An 18,446-nucleotide genomic window follows, 5' to 3' on the forward strand; every position below is an offset into this window, starting at 1 on the left:
GTTTGCTTCAGTTGTTCCCAGGCGATGACTGCATCTCATGTCTTCTGTATGTTAAATAAATAAACAATCTCTCCACAGCTTCAGCTGCTTTCCTGCTTGCAGGACGCTCAGCCTTTTTCAACAGGCTTGCTCTTGTGGTTGCAGCTGGAAGAAGCACTTTGAACCACGCTTCCTTGTCGCTGTTTTCACCACCGCTTCCTGTCAGACATGATTTGTGTGTTTAATGGCATAGTCCTGAGGAGACAGAGTGCTGTAAAAACCTCTTGTTCTGCAGGGCATATCCTCACCTTGCTCCTTTTCTAAAAGAACAACAAAACCTGTCCTGCACTTGCTGGGAAATCCACATCTATGGTTCTGAACTGATGCTGCCTGCAAGTTAGGTGGGCCAGGAGCCAGCCCAGGATTGGTAAATGAGGCCAAAGCTGCAAAGTCATTGAACTGCCCTGTTGTACTGCAGTGTGTGGGGCAGTGTGCACAGTCGACTGTGTATGCTAGGAGAGGTGATGTCCTTTAGCAGGTGAATTGCTTGTCACACTGCTGCAAGGACTGTCCTTTATCTGGAGAGACGTGTTTTGATATTTTTGTTGCTTTTCTTTTTCCTTTTTCCTATTCTCTGCTAGATCTGGATGGATGGAGAGGTGGGTTAATGCGCTGTCGCTTCGTATTTTAAGTCAGAAATGACAAGAGTGCATTTGAAGCACAGCCTTGCAAAGCTGGAACGCTATTCAACGTAGCTGGCAGCCTGCTCAGGGGAGGGCTGGTACTGGGTTGGTGTTAGCAGCACTGTGTGCTTGCAGATTCTTAGCAGCGCTTGTCATCTGAATATTTTGTGTCTGTATTTTGCCTGGTTTAAGGGAGAAACGCCTGAAGCTTCTGTTTGAGTGCTCCTCTAGCATTAAGGTTTGGAAGAAGTGTACGTGGGGGGTAGAGAACCATAATGCATATTATGGTCTCATTAGCGTGTCATGCTGATAGCTCTACAATGCTTGGTTGGATGGAGTGGGTGGAGAAAGGAGATCAATTTCCATATATAAAAATGTGTTTCTTATTTCAGTTTCCAAAAGCAGTTAGGGAAGTAATCCAAAGGTGTGGTGGGGAATTGTCAGGTAGGTGCAGATCCTCAGGGAAGAACTGCAGCTTCCAAATGGGCTGGGGAGAGAAAGGATCTGGGAAGTCTGCAGGCCGTTTGCGTGGCAGTGGGTAAGGTACTGTCTGAAAGCTGGGAGCCTCAGTTGTGCACCTGGGCTCTGCTTTATGCCCTGGCCAAGAGTAACCCGGAGAAAATTGCTGTTTGCTGCCCTGGTTGTGAAATACAACAGTGCTGTACTTTTTGAGCTTTAAGGGTGAATGCTACTCAGAGGGTGAGTTAAGGTCTTCCGTTCAAAGGCTGGTGTTAGCATTGCCAAGCACTTGAAAATGCTCTTTGTGTAAGTATGAACATATTTGCCCATCTGCCATGTGGACGTTAGGGATGGGGGCTGAGCAGACGTTCCTACGTGCATCAGTCCTTCCCAAATCAAGGAAATCTATTTCCAGAATGAACAATTATTTGTATCCAGTGGTCTCACTCTACTGATGGATCCTTGTTTAAGGAGTGCACTGTTTTCGTTATGGGGACAAACTTCCACTATGAGTGAGAATGAACTTGCAAACACAAATTGTCTCTTTTAAACTGCAGGTTTGGTGGTACCAGTAACAACACAGCATCATTTAGCACGCTAGCAAATCAGAATACCCCGACGTTTGGATCGCTGTCACAGCAGGGTACTGGTTTTGGCACACAGAACAGTGGATTCTCTGCTTTCGGGACAGTTGGAGGAGGTAGGAGAAGCTCAACTATAACAAGCCTAACAGGTCCTATGTCTCCAGGTTTCCCCGGAACTCAGCTGTGCTTCCTCAGCTCCCCGTTAAAAATTGAGCATGGTCCTTCTATATAGGCACTGTGGTCTGGAGAAGTCAGCTGCAGAGATTAATATGACTTAATCTCATGATTCCATCACTTGCTGCTTTGCATGTGAATAAATTGCTCTTCTTCTTTATACTTCACCTGATCATTGCTTTTCACCCCTTCGTGTGGAGTTGTTCTTTTCAAATGAAAATACTGAGAAGCAATGAATACCAGTGCCATGTGCATGGGTAGCTGTACGCAAGCAAAGAATATGCACTGCCAAATTGAGCTAGAGCACCAACAGCCAGGTTTTTTACCTGGTGAAGCTTGGTGAAGCTGCAGTGATTTACACAGGGCAGAGAACAGAGCCTTTGAAAGAACACACATACATTAATTGGTGGCCTGCCACCGCTGGCTTGCATTAAGCACAGACTCCATCCTCAGAAAGCAGCCCTCTTATTTTCATGGGGAGGTGAATGAAGCAGCCTCATTGTATGCAGTTGCTGCTAATGAATGAAGCTAACAGATTCGCAGTGAAAGCACAGCCCTCCCAGGAGCTGAGCCAAGTCACTTTTCTTCTAGATGGAGATTTGACTTCCATTGTTTGGGCATCGCTTTCCCTGGCCTAAGGCAGGAAAGAAGTGTTTCTCTATCGGTGTGCGGGAGGGAACACGTACTATGCATCTTAAGCATTCACTTCTAACCATGATTTTTCTGTTTGCATTTCTTTCAGGGTTTGGTTTTGGATCAACTAACACGTAAGTACCACCTCGTGTCTAACTCCTCATTAAGAGTACAAACAGAACCAGAATAAAACAGTTGAGTGGTGTACAAGAACAAGTGTTGAAAGCAGCAGTAACATACGAGTTCTGATTTCCTTTTGAATGTCACTGCACCGGGCTAATAGTCTGTGCTCTGAGTGTGTGCTTTCCAGTGAGGTAAATCGTTCACAGAGGAGAGGGTTTTCAGTTAGGTCACACTCATCCCCGGCCTCATCCCTCCACATCTCGAGCGCACGATGTGTGTGCTCAAGCTGTGCGTGTGAATCTGGCATCTACTCCATTTGTCAGATTGAAAGAGGGTGTGAAATAAATCAGTTCCTTTCCGGCTGAATTGAGATGGTGATTTACAGCTGAAGAACTGAAGTGAAAACTGAGGTTAACGCTGTGATCCACTCTGTCACTGACTTGATGGATTACTTTTAGCAAGACTCTTAAACTTTGTTTCCCTATCGAGTAGAACGTTTCTCTCTCTGGATGGTAAGCTTTAGAATGAGCACAATTATATCTAGCAGTATGTATTGATGCAGTGTCAAGTAAAAGATGCTGGAAATATCAGTACGTTCCCATAATAAGCTTCTGATGCTCAGGATTCTGGAAGTCTCTTTGAGATCAGATCTGCTAAATTAATTCTGCCTGAGGGAAATTCCAGCACTCACTGCTGTGTTCTTTTTTTTTCTTTCTGCTCCACAGATCTTCCTCTGGATTTAGCGGATGGAGAAGCTGAGAACATCCTGAGCTCTCCTGGAGAACTGTGCTGCAGCTCCTACGTTCATGAGTCACCTGTGTGATCAATATCCAAACAGCTTTTCATTTAAATACAAAATGTCAGACTTTTTTTTTTCCCTTAAATATCCTTATTTTTATGCAGCAACTGTCCTTGCTCTGTATTAAACAATTTTATCTGTCTTTATACTACTTGTGTTGGAAGGGCTTATCTCCCTGGATCGTGAAGAAACAAACACGTGTAAGGTGTGATTGCCAGCCCTGTGCTCATAGCTTACTGTTAGCTTTGCTTTCCGTTGTCCTTCCCTATGCCCAGACAAGGGAGTAAGTAGCTCAAGTTGGTTTTGATACAAACCAGCGTGTTTTTCATTGAAGTAAATGGTTGATTATCCTTGGCTCTTAAGAAGGAGCTGAAGCTTGCCCTGCTAATTTTAAGTATAGGATGGGGCGCATGCTTATCTCACTGAAGTGCTAAATCTGAGTCATGTGTGAGCCAGAGGCTTAGCAGAGAAATAGGAAATTATCTGGGAAGAAACTGGCAGCGTGCAGAGCACGTTCCCATGGCAGTAACATTCAGCAAAGAGGTGGGAAGTAAAAGCTTTCTTATTTTTACCTTCCTCTAAATTTGACTGAACTCAGAAATTGGAACTCGGGTTATAGGGAAAACTTGTGGACCTTGAAGGAGAAGTGTGACCTCCATCCAGAGGCATCAGTGATTCTGCAGCTCGTGGCTTTGGCTGCTGGTTTCCACTGTCAGCTCTGTGTTGTTGTTTTCTAACATGTATGAGATTGTACTGCTCCCCTGTAGCTCTTGGATTCAGTCAGTAACGTTTGTGAAATTCTCATATGTTTGTACTTGAACATACAGAGCAAATGCTATAAAGAATGCCCCGAAGGCATTCTGGACAAATGCTTTTTCTATTTGATGCATCTGACCTCCACAAAACCTCTAAATGATGTAATGGGTTTTTGTTGCACTGTGAAAAAGGCATTTGAGAGAATGGATGGCTTATGTATTACTGGAATACATGCAGATTGGATGGGTTTATCTTGTTGGTCCTAATAGGACGTTTTGGGGTACTTCTGCTTTTTCTATTTTCAGCAGAAACATTCTAAAGTTTCATTTTCTGAATAGCACACAATATGATAGCAAGTGTCATTTTTTGGGTCCGGTTGGCAAGTGGGCATTCCCTTTTTGGACTTGTAAATAGTTGGTAATTGCTTGTTTTCACATCCAATGTTATAAACCAAATACTTACACTTATCAGCAGCTCCTGAAGAAGTCATTCTTTCTCAAGCCGACCTAAAATGTTGGTGTTCAGTCTGACTCCTGTCCCAGCTGTGCCAAGTGTCCTTCGTCTGCATCCGGGCATGCTGTGAGTTGGGTTCCCTTTGGAAAGGAAGACCACTGAAATGCAGTGAATATCGTGCACAGGGAGGGCTTATATTTAGATGAGAAGAGACTTTCCAAGCCTGTAGGCTGTAAGGCTTTCACGTGTAGCCTGGATTTCTGAGCACGGGCATGCTGGGTGTTGTATTAGAGGCAGCGCTGCTGGGATGGTTTTGTTTTTAACCTTCCCTGCTAATGGAAGAGTGTGGGCACTGACAGCCCTGGGGTCACAGTGCCAGAACTGAGAACATTTTCTGAGAGGTGTGCTGGTTTGGAGAATGGAAGGAAAAGCAGGAGGGCTCGAAGCGTGCCCTCCCCATGCATCAACCACACGTTTCCTAAGGCCTGGAGGTGATACTGCTGTTCTGTTTTCCTTCCTCTTTATAAATAGCAGCTGGCCTGAATGACTGACCTTAAATTCTTGTGTTAATCTTGCATGGCTGTGGCATGCGACACCTCCTCACAGGGCCGTATCAGCTGTGCTCCCCCAGATAGCCAGCAGACCTCTTGCTATGGAGAAGACCGGCTGGGTAAGAATGCGCTGTTGGCACGGTGAGCCATTTCAAGTTTCTTTTTTGGAATGATGGGAGCAGTTGGGGGTTGTCCCTGCTGTGCTGCTTGCTGACTGCTTAACTCTTCTTCCCTTTGCGAGAGAGAGGCTCTGCTAATGACTACAGATGCTGGTCGAGCACACGAGTTGCTCTCTTGCAGTGCTTCCAAAATCGTGGCTGAAACAAGCCAACCCCTGAACCGCCTGCCCTTGGGGAATGGGTGCTGCTCCTGGTTTCCATAGCAGCTGCTGGAGGAGCTGAGCAGCACTGAGAGGCTGATCGTGACCGTGAGCCTACAGGAACATGCACAAAGCGTAGCAAAGTCAACTTCTCAAAGCCTGCATTCTTACCAGATGACTCAAGGGCTTGGAGGGTGTGCGCCCTGCTCTGCTGGTGGCTGCCAGGAGCTGCTGCAGGCTGTCAGCTGTGCTGGGTGCCCAGTGAGCGTGTGGCCTCTGTCCAGCATGTGGACAGATGTCCACCAAAGAACGAAGCTGTGACAAATCAGCTCCCAGCCTGACAGAGCTGGTGAGAAAACCAAGGACCGAGCGTGGGCCTGGAGCCCTTATTTGTTACTTGCGTTGTCCGTGCCCATTGGTCTTCAGAGAAGTGATAACAACTGTTGGAAGGCTTATCATTATCATTCTGTCCCCCCCCCTTTTTTTTTTACTTCCCATTTCAGTGATAGGGGAGGTGATGAGGATGGGGCAGGTGCTTTTCTGGTGCTGCTCTGTGCCCGTGAGTGACAGCCCATCTCCTGTCACCCCCTGTACGTGTCCCTGCCGGAGCAGCCCCATGGGCTGCAGTGACATTTTGTTCATCCCGTCTTAGTTTTCATGTGTCCTGTCCTTGTGCATTGCTTTCAGCATTTCATACAAGGAAAAATAATCCTGCGAGAGGCTCGGGCATGGCAGCCCTTGGTAGTGCTGAGAGAGTTTCTGTTCTTAAATGTCACCTTGAGCCCCAGGGGTTGGGTAGAGGCAGCCTGGGGGGGGATGAGTGGCCTTCAGTGGCCTGAAATGAGCCCTTCCTTCCTCCAGGAGCAAAGTTGGGGCTGGGCTCCTGTGGGGATGCAGTCCTTCAGCACAGGTGCCAGCGGTACTTTGTGGTTTGTGCCGTATTGCCCCATGCTTGGTTCTCTCCTGTACTTTGCTGCAGGATAAGGGCTGCATTCCGGAGCCCTCTGCAGCCCTGGGAAGCCGCACAGCCCCACTATGGCTCTCCTGCTGGCACTCCTTGCCAGGGCTCTGCACCCCAGAAGGCTGCTGGGGTCACTGGGGCTGTGTGTGAGGGAATCCCAGTGCAGGTTGTTGGAGGAGCTGTGCATGCGGCACAATGTGGGTTTTCAGCTGGTGTTTCAAGGCTGTTCAATTCACATCGGTATGTTGCTATGTTGTTCAGTGGTACTTGCTTTAAAGCTTGAAAACGTGGAGAAATGAAATTTGGTGTGAGCAGCTGCTGCATCTGAGCAGCTTACAGAGGTGTGAGATAGAAGAGAGAGGAAAGGAGACCTGATTTGTATCAGCAGAGGGAAATCCCCTGCAAAAAGCCCCGAGCAGGGACAAAGTGAGCAGGATATTGCTGCAAAGCGAGGAGCCGCTGCTGCCTTCTGCCTCAAAGTGAGGGTAGAAAATCTTGAAGCCAAGCGGGAGAACCTCGGGAAGGCAAAGTGTGGTTGGTGGGCTCAGCAGCCACCGGGTGCTGGCACCAACCTGCACTGCCATCCCTGCTCCATTATGCACTGTCGGTGTGACCTGGTGCTCCCAGGCTGTCACCCCCTGCAGCCCGGCGCTGCCTGCTGTCCCCTCTCCCCCTCCCTCCTCCCAGACTGAGATGTCTAAATTTAGCCTGCTATCAACAGATGAGGCTGGAGAGTTTCCACTGTGGAAATGAATCCCATTCTGAACCTGTCCTCTCCATCCATGCGAATTCCTTCCCGTGTGCACTCCGTGCTCGCCCTCCCCTGCAGTGTTCCCACCCATAGCACTGCTGTGCACTGCTGCATCTCCCCGAGCAGAGCACGATGCTGTCTGCATTGCATGCCTGCACGCAGTTTGGGGCGATGGGAGCAGGGACCGACAACAGCATGGAAAAGGCTGTGCCAAGGTTGGCTACCACCTTACGAGGGTTCCCCCCAGGTGCAGTATTTATGGCTGCAGCCTTTTGCTAACCAAGCAAACAGCTTCAGGGAGCAGAGCTGCAGGAGTCGGGCTGCTGCGTGCTGCCATCGCTGCTCTGTCCTCCCATCACACGGCCTGCTAATGAAAAATGCAGGATGCTGGCTGGTATTTTTAACCAGAAACCACCTCGCTGTCTGATGCGGCGTCAGAGCTGCAATGAGGAGAAAGCATCGTGGTGAGCAGGGAGCTCATTGCAGCCGGGCTGGGGAACTGCTCCACTGAAACCAGCCAACGCCCAAACGACTCCAGGCAGGCGGGTTTGAAAACTTCACTTTATTTTTCCATCTGTTATAAAAGCAGGGTTTTGTTTTTACATCGCCATGAGTGTCCAGACTTGGTACATCGTGGTTTTGTTTTCACAGTATCTCTGCAAGACCAAGGACGAGTCTTATTGCTGTGCCGCGAAGCGGGGCTGGGGCTGCCCGCGCCTCCTCACCCCTCACCTTCCCAGGGCTGTGCAGAATGAATGGGCCAACCCACCCCCCTCCCCCCACCCCACTGCTCAGGGTCTGGGTTTGCTCTGCTGGGCTCCTGACCCCGGTGCTGCCGGCAGAGTGGTGGGGCGGTGCGGTGCTCCATCCCGTTCCCAGTGCATCCTTTCTGGTTTTGCTGCAGAAAGCTGCCAGAGCAGCAGCTTGCTCTCCTGGATGCCCTGGCTCTCCATCCCACCCCCCCACTCCAGCTGTCACCCAGCGGTGCTGGCAGCCCCCACCCCTTCCAGCCACCCTTCCTTTCAGATACAGCCCGTCTGTCCTCGTCAGTTTTGCAATGAAGCAGCATTGGAAAAACATTGCTTGTAACCACAAAGCATGGAATCTCACCAGAGGCAGCAGCACTTTCTATGCTGTGTGCGGATGGAGGTGGAGAGGGGTATGGTCCAAAGTAGGCACGGGATAAAGGCATTCTTTGGGGAGGGAGAGGTCCATGCAAAGCTGACCCAAAGTGAAGGTTGGATTTTATATTTACTGCTCAGCTGGGTCTGTTCAGTGCAACGGGACAACTTAGCCAGGAGGTCGGTATGGAATTGCATGGGTGCATCCAGTCCACCAGGTACGGGGAGAAGGAAACAGATGTAGTTGATGTGCTGGGAGAGACTGAGTCCAACACGAAGCGAAGTGGAAAAGGACAGAGGTGTTCCCTGAATGTGATTTTTGGTGACTGAGAATAAATCTTTCCTTGGAATTCCTTTGTGCAGCTAATTAAGACAACTGGGCCCCGTTTGTTCGACCCACGCTGACATCAGTGAGAACTGTAAGTACTCAGCACCTGGAGACAAAGTGAATACCAGACATAAATACCCCTTCTACTCCCACCCTCCGGTCTGCCCGGAGCAGCAGCAGAGGTGCGTGCAAAGTGTTACCAGCAATCACCCACAGCTCCCATTTTGTCCTCTTCTGCATGTATTGCCTAGGAGAAAACACAGCCAAGTCCTGAGGGCTGCGCCGGTAGAGCTGTAGTTGGGATCTGAATCCATGTATGAAAATGGAGTTCAAAAGAGAGTGACTGTGCAAGTCAAAGCCTCCCTAGCTTCATCCTTTATAGTCCCAAAGCCTTGATGTAGGCAACCTTTGGCTGATGGATTTGGGGTTGATCCAGTCCAGTTGTTTGCAAGCTGCTTGTGATGCCAGACTGCCTCCCTGTAGGGTCTCCCATCGGAGGGGGAGAGCAGCTCTGCAGCACAGGGAGGAGGGCACCCCGCCTGGGGGGGCACGCTGCAGGGACCCCACGTCCATGTTTGCTGGTTTGAGGCTGTTGTGGGGGGCTGCATCTTCTGGGCGTGCTTTCCTCATGCAGGGGAGATGCTGAACCTGTTGCCATAATAGATGGCGTGGCTTTGGAGAAGCGAAGGAGGAGAAATTGTTGTGTGGGAGGAGGAGGTGGCAATAGCAGCGAATGGTGCTCCCCCATGGGAGAGCCTTCTGAGCAGCAAGCGTGGGACCGAGACCTGCTCGGACCAGCTCTGCAGGGCTGGGAGCATCTGCAGCTGGGCTCTGCTCAGCCCCAGCTCTGGAGGCGTGTTGTGAATAAGAGGAAGAAACGTTATCTCATGGAAAGCGCTGCCACAGACACCCCCTCCCCCTTACAGCCACCTTCCTGCACCTCCTTCCTCTGCAGAAACGCATCTGCTATCTCTGAAGCCATCTGGATGAGGTCCTTGCTGACACCCGGGTTTTGGCTCCTGCTCCAAATGCGCTTTCTTGACTGGAGGATCTACACCCGAGATGTGGGTGTTCCCTGCTTACCGCCCCGCGCAGCATCCTTGGCTACATAACCAAATGGGTACGGTCTCACCTGGGGTCCCGTCTGCACCCCGGTCCTGGAAGTTGTGTAGATCATGAGGTCATTGGGAAGAAAATTACCTACGAACCCCAACGTGATTCGTTACCGTAGGAAGAAGAGTTTTTCATAGCTTTTGTTTCTAGTGTTTGCTAGGAATGGTGCCTGCTGGTCTCAGACACGGCTGTTCCTGAATGGTGGATATTGCTGGGTACGCGCGGTGGATGGATCTGCCCTCGCTCACACCCGTGCGTCTCAATGCCTCCGCACACAGCACAGGTGTGGTGACCCCGGGGCTGTGGCTGCAGCTGCTGGCTCTGCCCGTCAGATTATCCCGTGTTACAACGCCCAGGAGCGCAAGCGGGGCGAGCTCGATTCCTCCTGCCGAGCAGGGAGGTGGCCGCGGAGCTCCTGCTCCAAAGACCTCCTCCAGCAGTTTATTTGCATTGCTTTGAAACTGAGATGATTTCCGAGCTTCCTCCTTCTCAAACCAGGAAGGCTTTTCTTTTGGTGGCGCTTCTTCCAATTCCATGCCCTTTCCATTGGCCTGTGACACGCTGACCATCCCCTCCTCGCTCCAAAGCTCTTTTCCCCCCAAGCTCTGTAGAAAGGACATTCTGCCCGGTGGTCTTTTTGTTGTTGTTGTTTGTTGTTTTCATACGTAGCTTTAAGGCAAAAGTTTGGCAATGCAAAGCAAAGTCTACATAAGGCCGCATGACTTGGATTTGCAACTCAGAACCTTACAGCTTAAAAAAGAAAAAATCCTTATCTTAAATAGCTGACTGGTTGCCCCAGGAGCTTCTGTTCTCAACCAAAAAGGAGAAGGAAGAAGGAAAAAAAACAAAGAAAGACTCCTAAAATCCCAAATAAAACGCTCTTGTTGCTGTGGGCTGTCCGGGCAAGCTAATGAGACTGAAGTTCAAACAGGAACTGAAATAGGGAAGAGAACAAAAAAAGCAATACTGGTAGAGATCAGTGTTCGTTTCTTCCCTTAGGAATCCAGTGGTGAGACAGACCCCGCCGTGAGGTCTCCTCTTTAGCTTTAGCACAGTGAAATCCGTCCCAATGGGAGAAGGTAGAATGGTTGCATTTGTTGGATGACTACAAAGTGCATTTTGATTTCGCTCAGATTATACGTGTTTATTCTAATACCTACGTGATTGTTTTGCCTCGTTTCCGCTTTTGTTTTCTCCCTTTCAGTGCCGGGACGCCAGGCTCTTCACTACCGGTGCTTGGGAGGTATCACCACGAGCGGTGGTCCATCCTTTGGCCTCCACATGAGTACCTGAGCATCGTTGGCATTGGGTTTGACAAGGGCACTGGGTGGTATTGGCTCATTCTTGCTGAGGACCTGGGGCTGCTCCTGAGCCGAGGGCTCCTGCAGCTTGGCACGCTGCCCCAGGGGTCTGCTGGGGTTCACCTCTATGCCCAGCCTCATCCGCCACTTGATAGTCTGCAAGGTCACCATCTCGTTGGTGGCCGTGTTGGTGGCGACCAGCCAGGTGGTGAAGCTCTGATCCCGGTGGATGCTCGTCAGCTTGGCCACGTTGCTCTCGCTGACGGGCACCGCCCACGTCACGCTCGGGTAGAAGTTGTCGTTCATGCTGATGTTGAACTTGGACTCCTTCTTTGTGGGACCCACGATGGTGCAGGTTTCTGTCGTGTTTCCGTACCAGGGATAGTTCACTCCATCCGAGTCGCTGATGGCCTGGATTTTACCCTCCAGTAGATCTGGAAGCTCCCAACTTGACCTGCAAAACCAACAGATTACGGATAATGCATTAATTAATTCCTTTAGAAACATGCAGGACTTCAAGGAAAGAGAGGAATGAGTTGGGAATGCACTCCTGTTCGGCTTTAATTAGGTTTTATCCCTCTCATGGAGGAATCATAGAGTCACAAAGGCTGGAGGAGACCTCTAGGATCCCCAGCTCCAGCTCGCCACACCGTGCCCGCTGACACAGCCCTCAGTGCCTCATCTCCGCGGGTCTGGAACACCTTCAGTGAGGTGACCCCACCATTGCCAGTCTGTGCCAATGCATTGCCGCTCTTTCAGAGAAGTTCTTCCTAACATCCAACCTGAAAGAAGACCTTTTCCTGCCACTCATGACGGTGAGGACCCTCTCCAGGACTCAGCTGCCCGGCCCCCCGCTGCCTCCTGCCCCCCAGGCTCCCATTCCCCCTCGCTGCCCTGATTCTGCGCCCATGCTTGCAGACAGGCCCTTTCTTTCTGGCCAAGCTGCGGTCCCTCCCCGCTGGCTGCGCGGCGCTGGAAGTGTAACCCATCCCTCTGCAGCCTGGGAAGGACCCGGTTCAAAGGCTGGGATGATGTTACAGTAATCAGAGAAGCAGAGGTCAGCAGGGTGGGAACGCTGCCCCATCCCAGCGCCGGTGGCACCGTGCCGTGTGCCAGCCTGATGGAAAGGTCAGCCAAGAAGGGAGAGCAGCCCTCTGCCACCCTACAGCGCCGGCACAGAGCAGCTCCGGGGGTGGTTGGGGATGCATTGCTCCTCTCTGCTGGCTGGGCCTGACATGACCATCTCAGAAGGCTGATTGCTAATTAGTTAACAACCGTAAAACGCCTCCGTGTTTGTAATCACCGGCTCGTTCAGCGTTTTGCTGCACACGTCTGGCTGTCACCGGGTGATTCCTCGTGGGATCAATTAACCAATGGTTTTCGTGGGTGCCTGCACAGATCTGCAGGTGCAGGGGGGGATCTGGGGTCAGCACCACGGCGCTGGGCTGCGTGGCTGTGGATGTGTGGATACGGGATGCGGCAGCGGCTGCTGCAGCCTTCTGCTCCCTGCAGCCAGCAGGCAGAGGGAGTCCTTTCCCTGGAAGTCAATGTGAACCTGCAGCAGCCAGGAGACCCCCGGCAGCCCTGCTCCAGCTGGAGATGCTCACTCATTTCCCCTCCAACCCAGAGCCATCCTAAGGGATGCACACTGGAGGACACAGCTCACCGGGCTCAGCATGCAGGAGGCTGAATTCAGGCTCTCCCTCCCTTTCAGCAGTTGTTTTAGGGTTGCTGTCCACGCGCCTGGTTCTCAGCATGACAGCAGCCCGGGGCTGGGATGTGATGATGTCCTGAAGGGTCACAGCTGTGCCATGAAGGTGCAGAGATGGAGGCTGTGTGGGTGGGAAGGTGCCACGCTGGGCTGCGAAGAGCAGAGGCTGCGGTGGCTGCTGGTGGTGGCTGCCCTGCTGCCAGCACACCTCCTATCTGCACTCAGTAATGCGGCAGTGGCTGCTGTGCTGCTGGAAAGAATGCAATGGAACGATCTCCAGCTGCATCAGCACCTTTCCGTGACGGTGTTGAGCCAAGGGAAGGCCAGAAAGTGCCCAGTAAACACTTTGCTGACAACGGCAGGAAAGGCACCATCCTCTCTGGTTTCACAGGCCTGCTGTGGCTGATCAGCTCCAACACCAGTAGGCTCTGGGCTGTAATTCTGTCACTCCCCGCTGCTCCGAAACCTTCAATCAGAATGAGCATCACCAGAGACCAAACCCCTCATAACAAACATCCTCGCGCTACCAGGAGAAGGCACTCTGCCCAGCAGCAGCCCTGGGATAACCCTTATAAATCAGCACGGCGCTGTGTAAGAGCACCAAAGGCTTTTCCTCCAGCCCTGCAGGGGCAGCTGCGGATGTGGGAGATTTAATCTCCCCAGAGAGAGGTGCCCACTAAAGTGCAGTGATGGCACAGCACTGCCCAGCTGCCCCAGTGACCCTCAGGGCAGGAAATCTACCTGCAGCTCCTCGGGATTCACAGCTGATCCCATTCAAGCGGCATTATTCCTCGCTCTGTTTTGCATACCACCATCTGCGCTGCTCCTTGCACGTCTCCATGGAGATGAAGAAGCAGGACCGGGTGATGCTGGTCCCACTGGAGCTGGGTCCTGCAGGTTCGTGCAGGTCAGAACCCCACGGCCCAGCACTGAGGATGCCACGTGGCACAGCAGCACCCTGCCCCGGTGCTTGGGGTGAGCCCTGCCTAGGATGAAGGGGGTTTCCCCCAGTTCTGCGTGCAGAGAGGTGACGGAGCGCTTCCATTTCCTCCTGCCCAGGGTGCTGTGCTCCTGGCGCTGTGAGCCACAAGCAAAGTAACCCCTTTAGACAAGCATTTACGTGTGGTTGGAGCTTTAATTATTTTTCTCTCCGTCCGCCTAAAAACGCTCCATCTGGCCAAAAAATCATCAGTTCCATTTTAAATGCACGGGTCAAACTGATGCCCACTGCATCTAATGTCCGTGCACGAGCTCAGTGCATGGCTCCATCTGCTCGGCTGTTGCTCACTGCTCTGTCCCAGCACTGCTGCTGGGGTTGGCCCATCCCGTGGCGCTCATTTGGAATCTTCTGTTTGCTGCCACCACAGAGATGAAGGAAAGGAAAGAGAAACGTGGCTGTTCCAGCAGTGTCCCTCCGTGGAAAGCTGGGACGAATGGCACAAAGCAGTGCAGCTCCACGGAGGTCGGGGTATTACGGTGGCTGACAGCCTCAGGGAGGGCACAACCCACACAGAGGTCTTCCAGAGTGCATTCCAATGGCACGAAGCGGCCTTTCAGCTCTTATTTAGGGCTGTCAGATGGTGGCACACCATCCTGGTTCCGTCTGCGTGGCTCCTCTGTATGAGCCCTATGAGCCTCCCAGGGAAACGTCTCTCCGCTTCCCTGGCTTTCTGGATAATGGCTCTCCCACACACCTGCAGCACTTAATCCTGCCTGCCTGCTCACAGCCCTCACAGCAAACTTTTGCCCACAGCTCTCAAAGCAACGCAGTACGGGGAGGCTGCACCACATCCTGCTTCACAAACGGGGGGAACTCGGGGGCAAAGAAGGCCAACAGCGCAGGTGGGGGTGCGGGGTGAGCCCACGGCAGCAGAGGCACAATGCTTCCCTGCCTGCTCTTCCTGCTGTGGTGGACGTGAGCTGCACTGACACCCGGGGACATCCCCACGTCCCCCCCGCAGCCGCTCACTGAAGGCTGTGGTTCCGATGTGAGAATTACACCTGCGAATCCCCACGGCGTGGGACGGGGGACGTCTGAGCAACAAACCGTCCTTGCTAGATGGGTTTGGAGCCAGGAAGCCCACAGCTTTCAGGCCTGCTGTAAGTACTTCTGCAGTCAAGATAAGCTCAGCTGCTCCCTTCCTGCTGCCGGCGTTGGCCAGGTGCTGCAGTTTGCACCTCCAGGCGCTTTCTGCGTGAGCAGAGAGGACGTGAGGACAGGAGTCTGTCCCTTAGGGCTGCTCCTTGGTGCGCCCTTCCCCGTGCTCTGCGTCTCCCTGCACGTATTTACTCATGTCTGAGCTGCCCAACCTGTGCCTGCAGCTGGGCAGGGACGGAGGGCTGCGCAGGCACAGCGGATGCTCGGAGGCCTCCAGGAGGGCGCTGCGCTATGTCCGAATTTCTCCTCTCCATCCCTACCTTCCCATCCTCTCCCTCAGCCCTCCCCATCCACCCACGCGGGGCCGAGCCGCCATCACCCCCCGGCCCCCCAGGATCGGCAGAGGGGCAGCAGCTCCCACCCCTCCGTCCTCCCTCCGCGCCCCCAGAGCCGAGCAGCGCCCACAGCCCCCGCCGCACCCAGCTCTGAGCTCAGGCGCTGCCGGCACCGTGAGTTGCACAATTGCAGCTCCATGCAGGCACGCAGCGCTGCTGCCGACTGCACTGTGGGCCAAAGCCTGCAACAGCACTCGGCGGGCAGAGCGCCGGCGGAGGGCTGCGGGGGGGCTGAGCGCTCACAGCGGGGAGGTGACATTTCCATTTGACTCATTCTTGTCTCACTATGAGTGTCTGACCGGTAGCAGGGGGCTTTTGGAGTGCAAACAGCCCCTACGTTCCTCCTACCTCGCATATATATATCTATGCCTATTCCCACTCCTATAGATATCCATGCCTATTCCCACTCTCGCAATTACTGCAAATGAAGCCAATGTCTTCTCTTTTTTCACCCTGCCCCGAGGTGATGCACAGCGTTACCCCCTGGCTAAGCCCATCTCAGGGCTGCCTGCAGCAGGGAGCATGCCGAGCAGGTTCCCCCACGCCATCCCATGCCCCCAGGTTCCCCCACGCCATCCCATGCCCCCGGAGCACTGTTGGCACACTGCAGCACAACAGCACGGGGCTGGGAGCAGCCACAAGTGTCAGCCTCGGGGCTGCCCTGGGGTGCCTCAATGCGTGGTGTGTGATGGGGGATGCAGAGGGGTGCCCGTTGCGGGAGGGCTGGCTTTGGGGCTTGGCTCTCTGGTGCTGCTCCTGCTTTGGCAGCAGCACGTTTTTCTGAGCGCGTCCCCATCAGAAAGACAAGGACACCCACTGCTTTGAAAGGTGCAGGCGGCAGCTCGCTCGCTGTTCCAAAGCACAGGAGAAAGTCCTGCTAAGTTTCACAGAAGCCAGCTTCTAGCATCAACCCAACCGTGCTGTTGGCTCATCCCAGCCAGGCCGTGGCTCCCCACTCTTCCTCCCCACCTCACAAATGCCCCCCACCCCCCACCCCACACACAAACACACACGCACGCTCCGAAACGACTTACATTCCCTGGTCCCCGTAGTGATTGTAGAATTCCATGTGGCTGCACGCCTGGATCCAGCCCACGATCCACGTCTCCTTCTTGGGGATGGGGGGCACCAACACCTGCGCGGAGGCGCGGAAGTGCGGGGTGCGGTAGCGCAGAACCACGCTGGAGGACTCGTCGATGCTGGTGGGGATGGGATCGATGGAGGCTTTGACTTCGATCACCGAAATACTCTCCCGGAAAACTTTGGATTTGCAGCTAATGCTCTGAATACAGCCCATGGCATACCCCGAATACAGTCCGACGCAGCTCCTCGGGTACTCCAGCAATCCTGGGGAATATTAGGCATTGAAATTATCGGGTGAGAGATCAATTACAGATCCAGGTGTGTAATCTCGACAGCGGTATCCATAGGATAGAAATGCATCGCGCAGAGCCGTATCGTGGTGTCCGTCCTGCAAACGCCGCTCCTGCCCGGAGGTTCGCTGCGCTCCAGAAGCCAAAGGGCCTTCCCAATTGTTCCCCTTTTAATGACCCTTTAAATCTCTCCTTCGGTCTTTAGGTTATGGGGAAAAAAAAAGAAGTCTCTCGAGTTCAATAAATACCGGTGCTGCTGTTAGCTGATATATTTAGTCCTTCCTTTGCTCAGATGCGGGCTGTCATTCCCCGTCAAGCGCGGGGCCGGCCGGCATTTCCCTTTATTCTTTGGATGAAAAGCAGAATGTTGATAGACACATCTATATAAATAATGAAATAGTTTGGAGCCCCAGCTTGTCACAACCGGTGTGGATTTCCACTTCCTGACTCGCAGTTGTTCACAACTTCCTTTCGCACAAAATTACAATAATAACAGAAAGGGGGAAAAAATAATAATAATAATGAAATGAATAAATAACCCGGCACCAAACCCCGAACCCGACGGGTGGAGAAACGCGACAAAGTGCGTTTTTGGAGCTTCCTCCGCCGTCTGGTTGGCTGTTTTTTTCCCCGTTAGAAATAGCCGGAGCGCTCCGTGCCGGGGGGCTGCGCGGAGGGCAGCGGCACAACTCAACTCCCCCCCCCCCCCCCTCCACGCTGCCCCCCCCCGGGGCCGCTCAGCACCGCACAATCGCCGCCCGTCACATCCCCGGCGGCGGCGGCGGCGGCGGCGGCGGGGCGGGCTGGGGGGGAACCCCGCGGTCCCCCTTCCTCCTCCTCCTCCTCCTCCTCGAAGCGAGCGCTGTCCGCAGCCGTCCGACCTTCCTCCCGCTCCTCCTCCTCCTCGCTCTCAGCCGGCGGCGCTCATGGGGCCGCCCCGCACACGCGTTTGTGCCGCGGGGAGCAGCTCCGGGCCGCGGCCGTGCGCTGAGCGCTGCGCGGGGGCGCGGAGCGGCGGCGGTGGCGGCGGGGGGGTTGGGGGGGGTGGGGGGGGGTGGAGGCTCCTGCGCGCTGCCGTGCGCTCGGTGTGAGCTTTTTATTTATTTATTTTTTATTTCTTCGCTTCTTCTCTGCTGTACGCCCGGGGAGGTGAGAGAAGCAGAATCGGTGCCTCCGCCTCTCGGCTGCCGCAAGCTTCCTCTCTCGCAATACATTCATGCATACGGGGACGGCGCCGGTCTCCCCCCCCCCCCCCCCCCCCCCCCCTCCGCAACCCCTCCCGCCCCGCTGGGTTTCAGCCTTTCAGCTCCGGGGGGCGCGGGGGGGGCACCCGCAGCAGCCGCAGCGGCGCGGCCGGGTCAAACTTTGCGGCAAAGTGGCCCGAGCTCCGACCCCCCCTCCGTCCCCGCACGGCTCCGACCGCAGCCCCGCAGCCATCGCGCTCCGGAGCGCAGCGCAGCGCCTCTCCCTGCCCCGCACCGCCCGCCCTGCAGCGCTCAGCCCCATCCCTCCCCCCGCATTTCGCTTTTAAACTGCAGCTGTTGAGGCTAAACCTCCTTTGCAGAAGCAGCATTTCCTCCCACGTGGCCGTGAATTGTGGGTAATGTAGTTTTTCTGGAAATCAAGGGTAGGGGCTTTTTCCTTCTTCTTCTTCCTTTTCTTTTCTTTTCCTTTTTTTCTTCCTTCCCTCCTTCCTCCCTTCTTTTGTTCCCTCCTTCCCTCCCTCTTTCCTTCCTTCCTTCCTTCCTTCCCTCCTTCCCTCCTTCCTTTCCTCTCACCCT

At 53.5% G+C, this 18,446-nt stretch overlaps 2 protein-coding genes across 4 annotated transcripts in view; one reads left to right on the forward strand and one right to left on the reverse strand.

Moving 5' to 3' along the window:
• Positions 1–3,580, forward strand: part of NUP214 (nucleoporin 214) — a 39,136-nt gene extending 35,556 nt beyond the window's left edge. For all 3 annotated transcript variants that reach the window (XM_040649366.2, XM_040649367.2, XM_015279738.4), the window contains 3 exons: positions 1,679–1,821; positions 2,622–2,646; positions 3,361–3,580. In XM_040649366.2, coding sequence (XP_040505300.1) covers positions 1,679–1,821; positions 2,622–2,646; positions 3,361–3,394 — 202 coding nt within the window. In that variant the 3' untranslated portion in view covers positions 3,395–3,580. The remainder of the gene's footprint in view (positions 1–1,678; positions 1,822–2,621; positions 2,647–3,360) is intronic.
• Positions 3,581–7,772: 4,192 nt separating this feature from the next.
• FAM78A (family with sequence similarity 78 member A) lies at positions 7,773–17,868 on the reverse strand. Its single transcript, XM_001233856.7, has 3 exons — positions 17,547–17,868; positions 16,327–17,133; positions 7,773–11,542 (listed from the first exon to the last, which is right to left on the reverse strand). Exons 2-3 carry the CDS (start codon positions 16,587–16,589, stop codon positions 11,014–11,016), a joined length of 792 nt encoding a protein of 263 aa, XP_001233857.1. The 5' UTR covers positions 16,590–17,133; positions 17,547–17,868; the 3' UTR covers positions 7,773–11,013.
• Between the last annotated feature and the right edge of the window lie 578 nt (positions 17,869–18,446).

Source organism: Gallus gallus, chromosome 17, assembly GCF_016699485.2.
Source record: "Gallus gallus isolate bGalGal1 chromosome 17, bGalGal1.mat.broiler.GRCg7b, whole genome shotgun sequence".
NCBI classification, from domain to species: domain Eukaryota; kingdom Metazoa; phylum Chordata; class Aves; order Galliformes; family Phasianidae; genus Gallus; species Gallus gallus.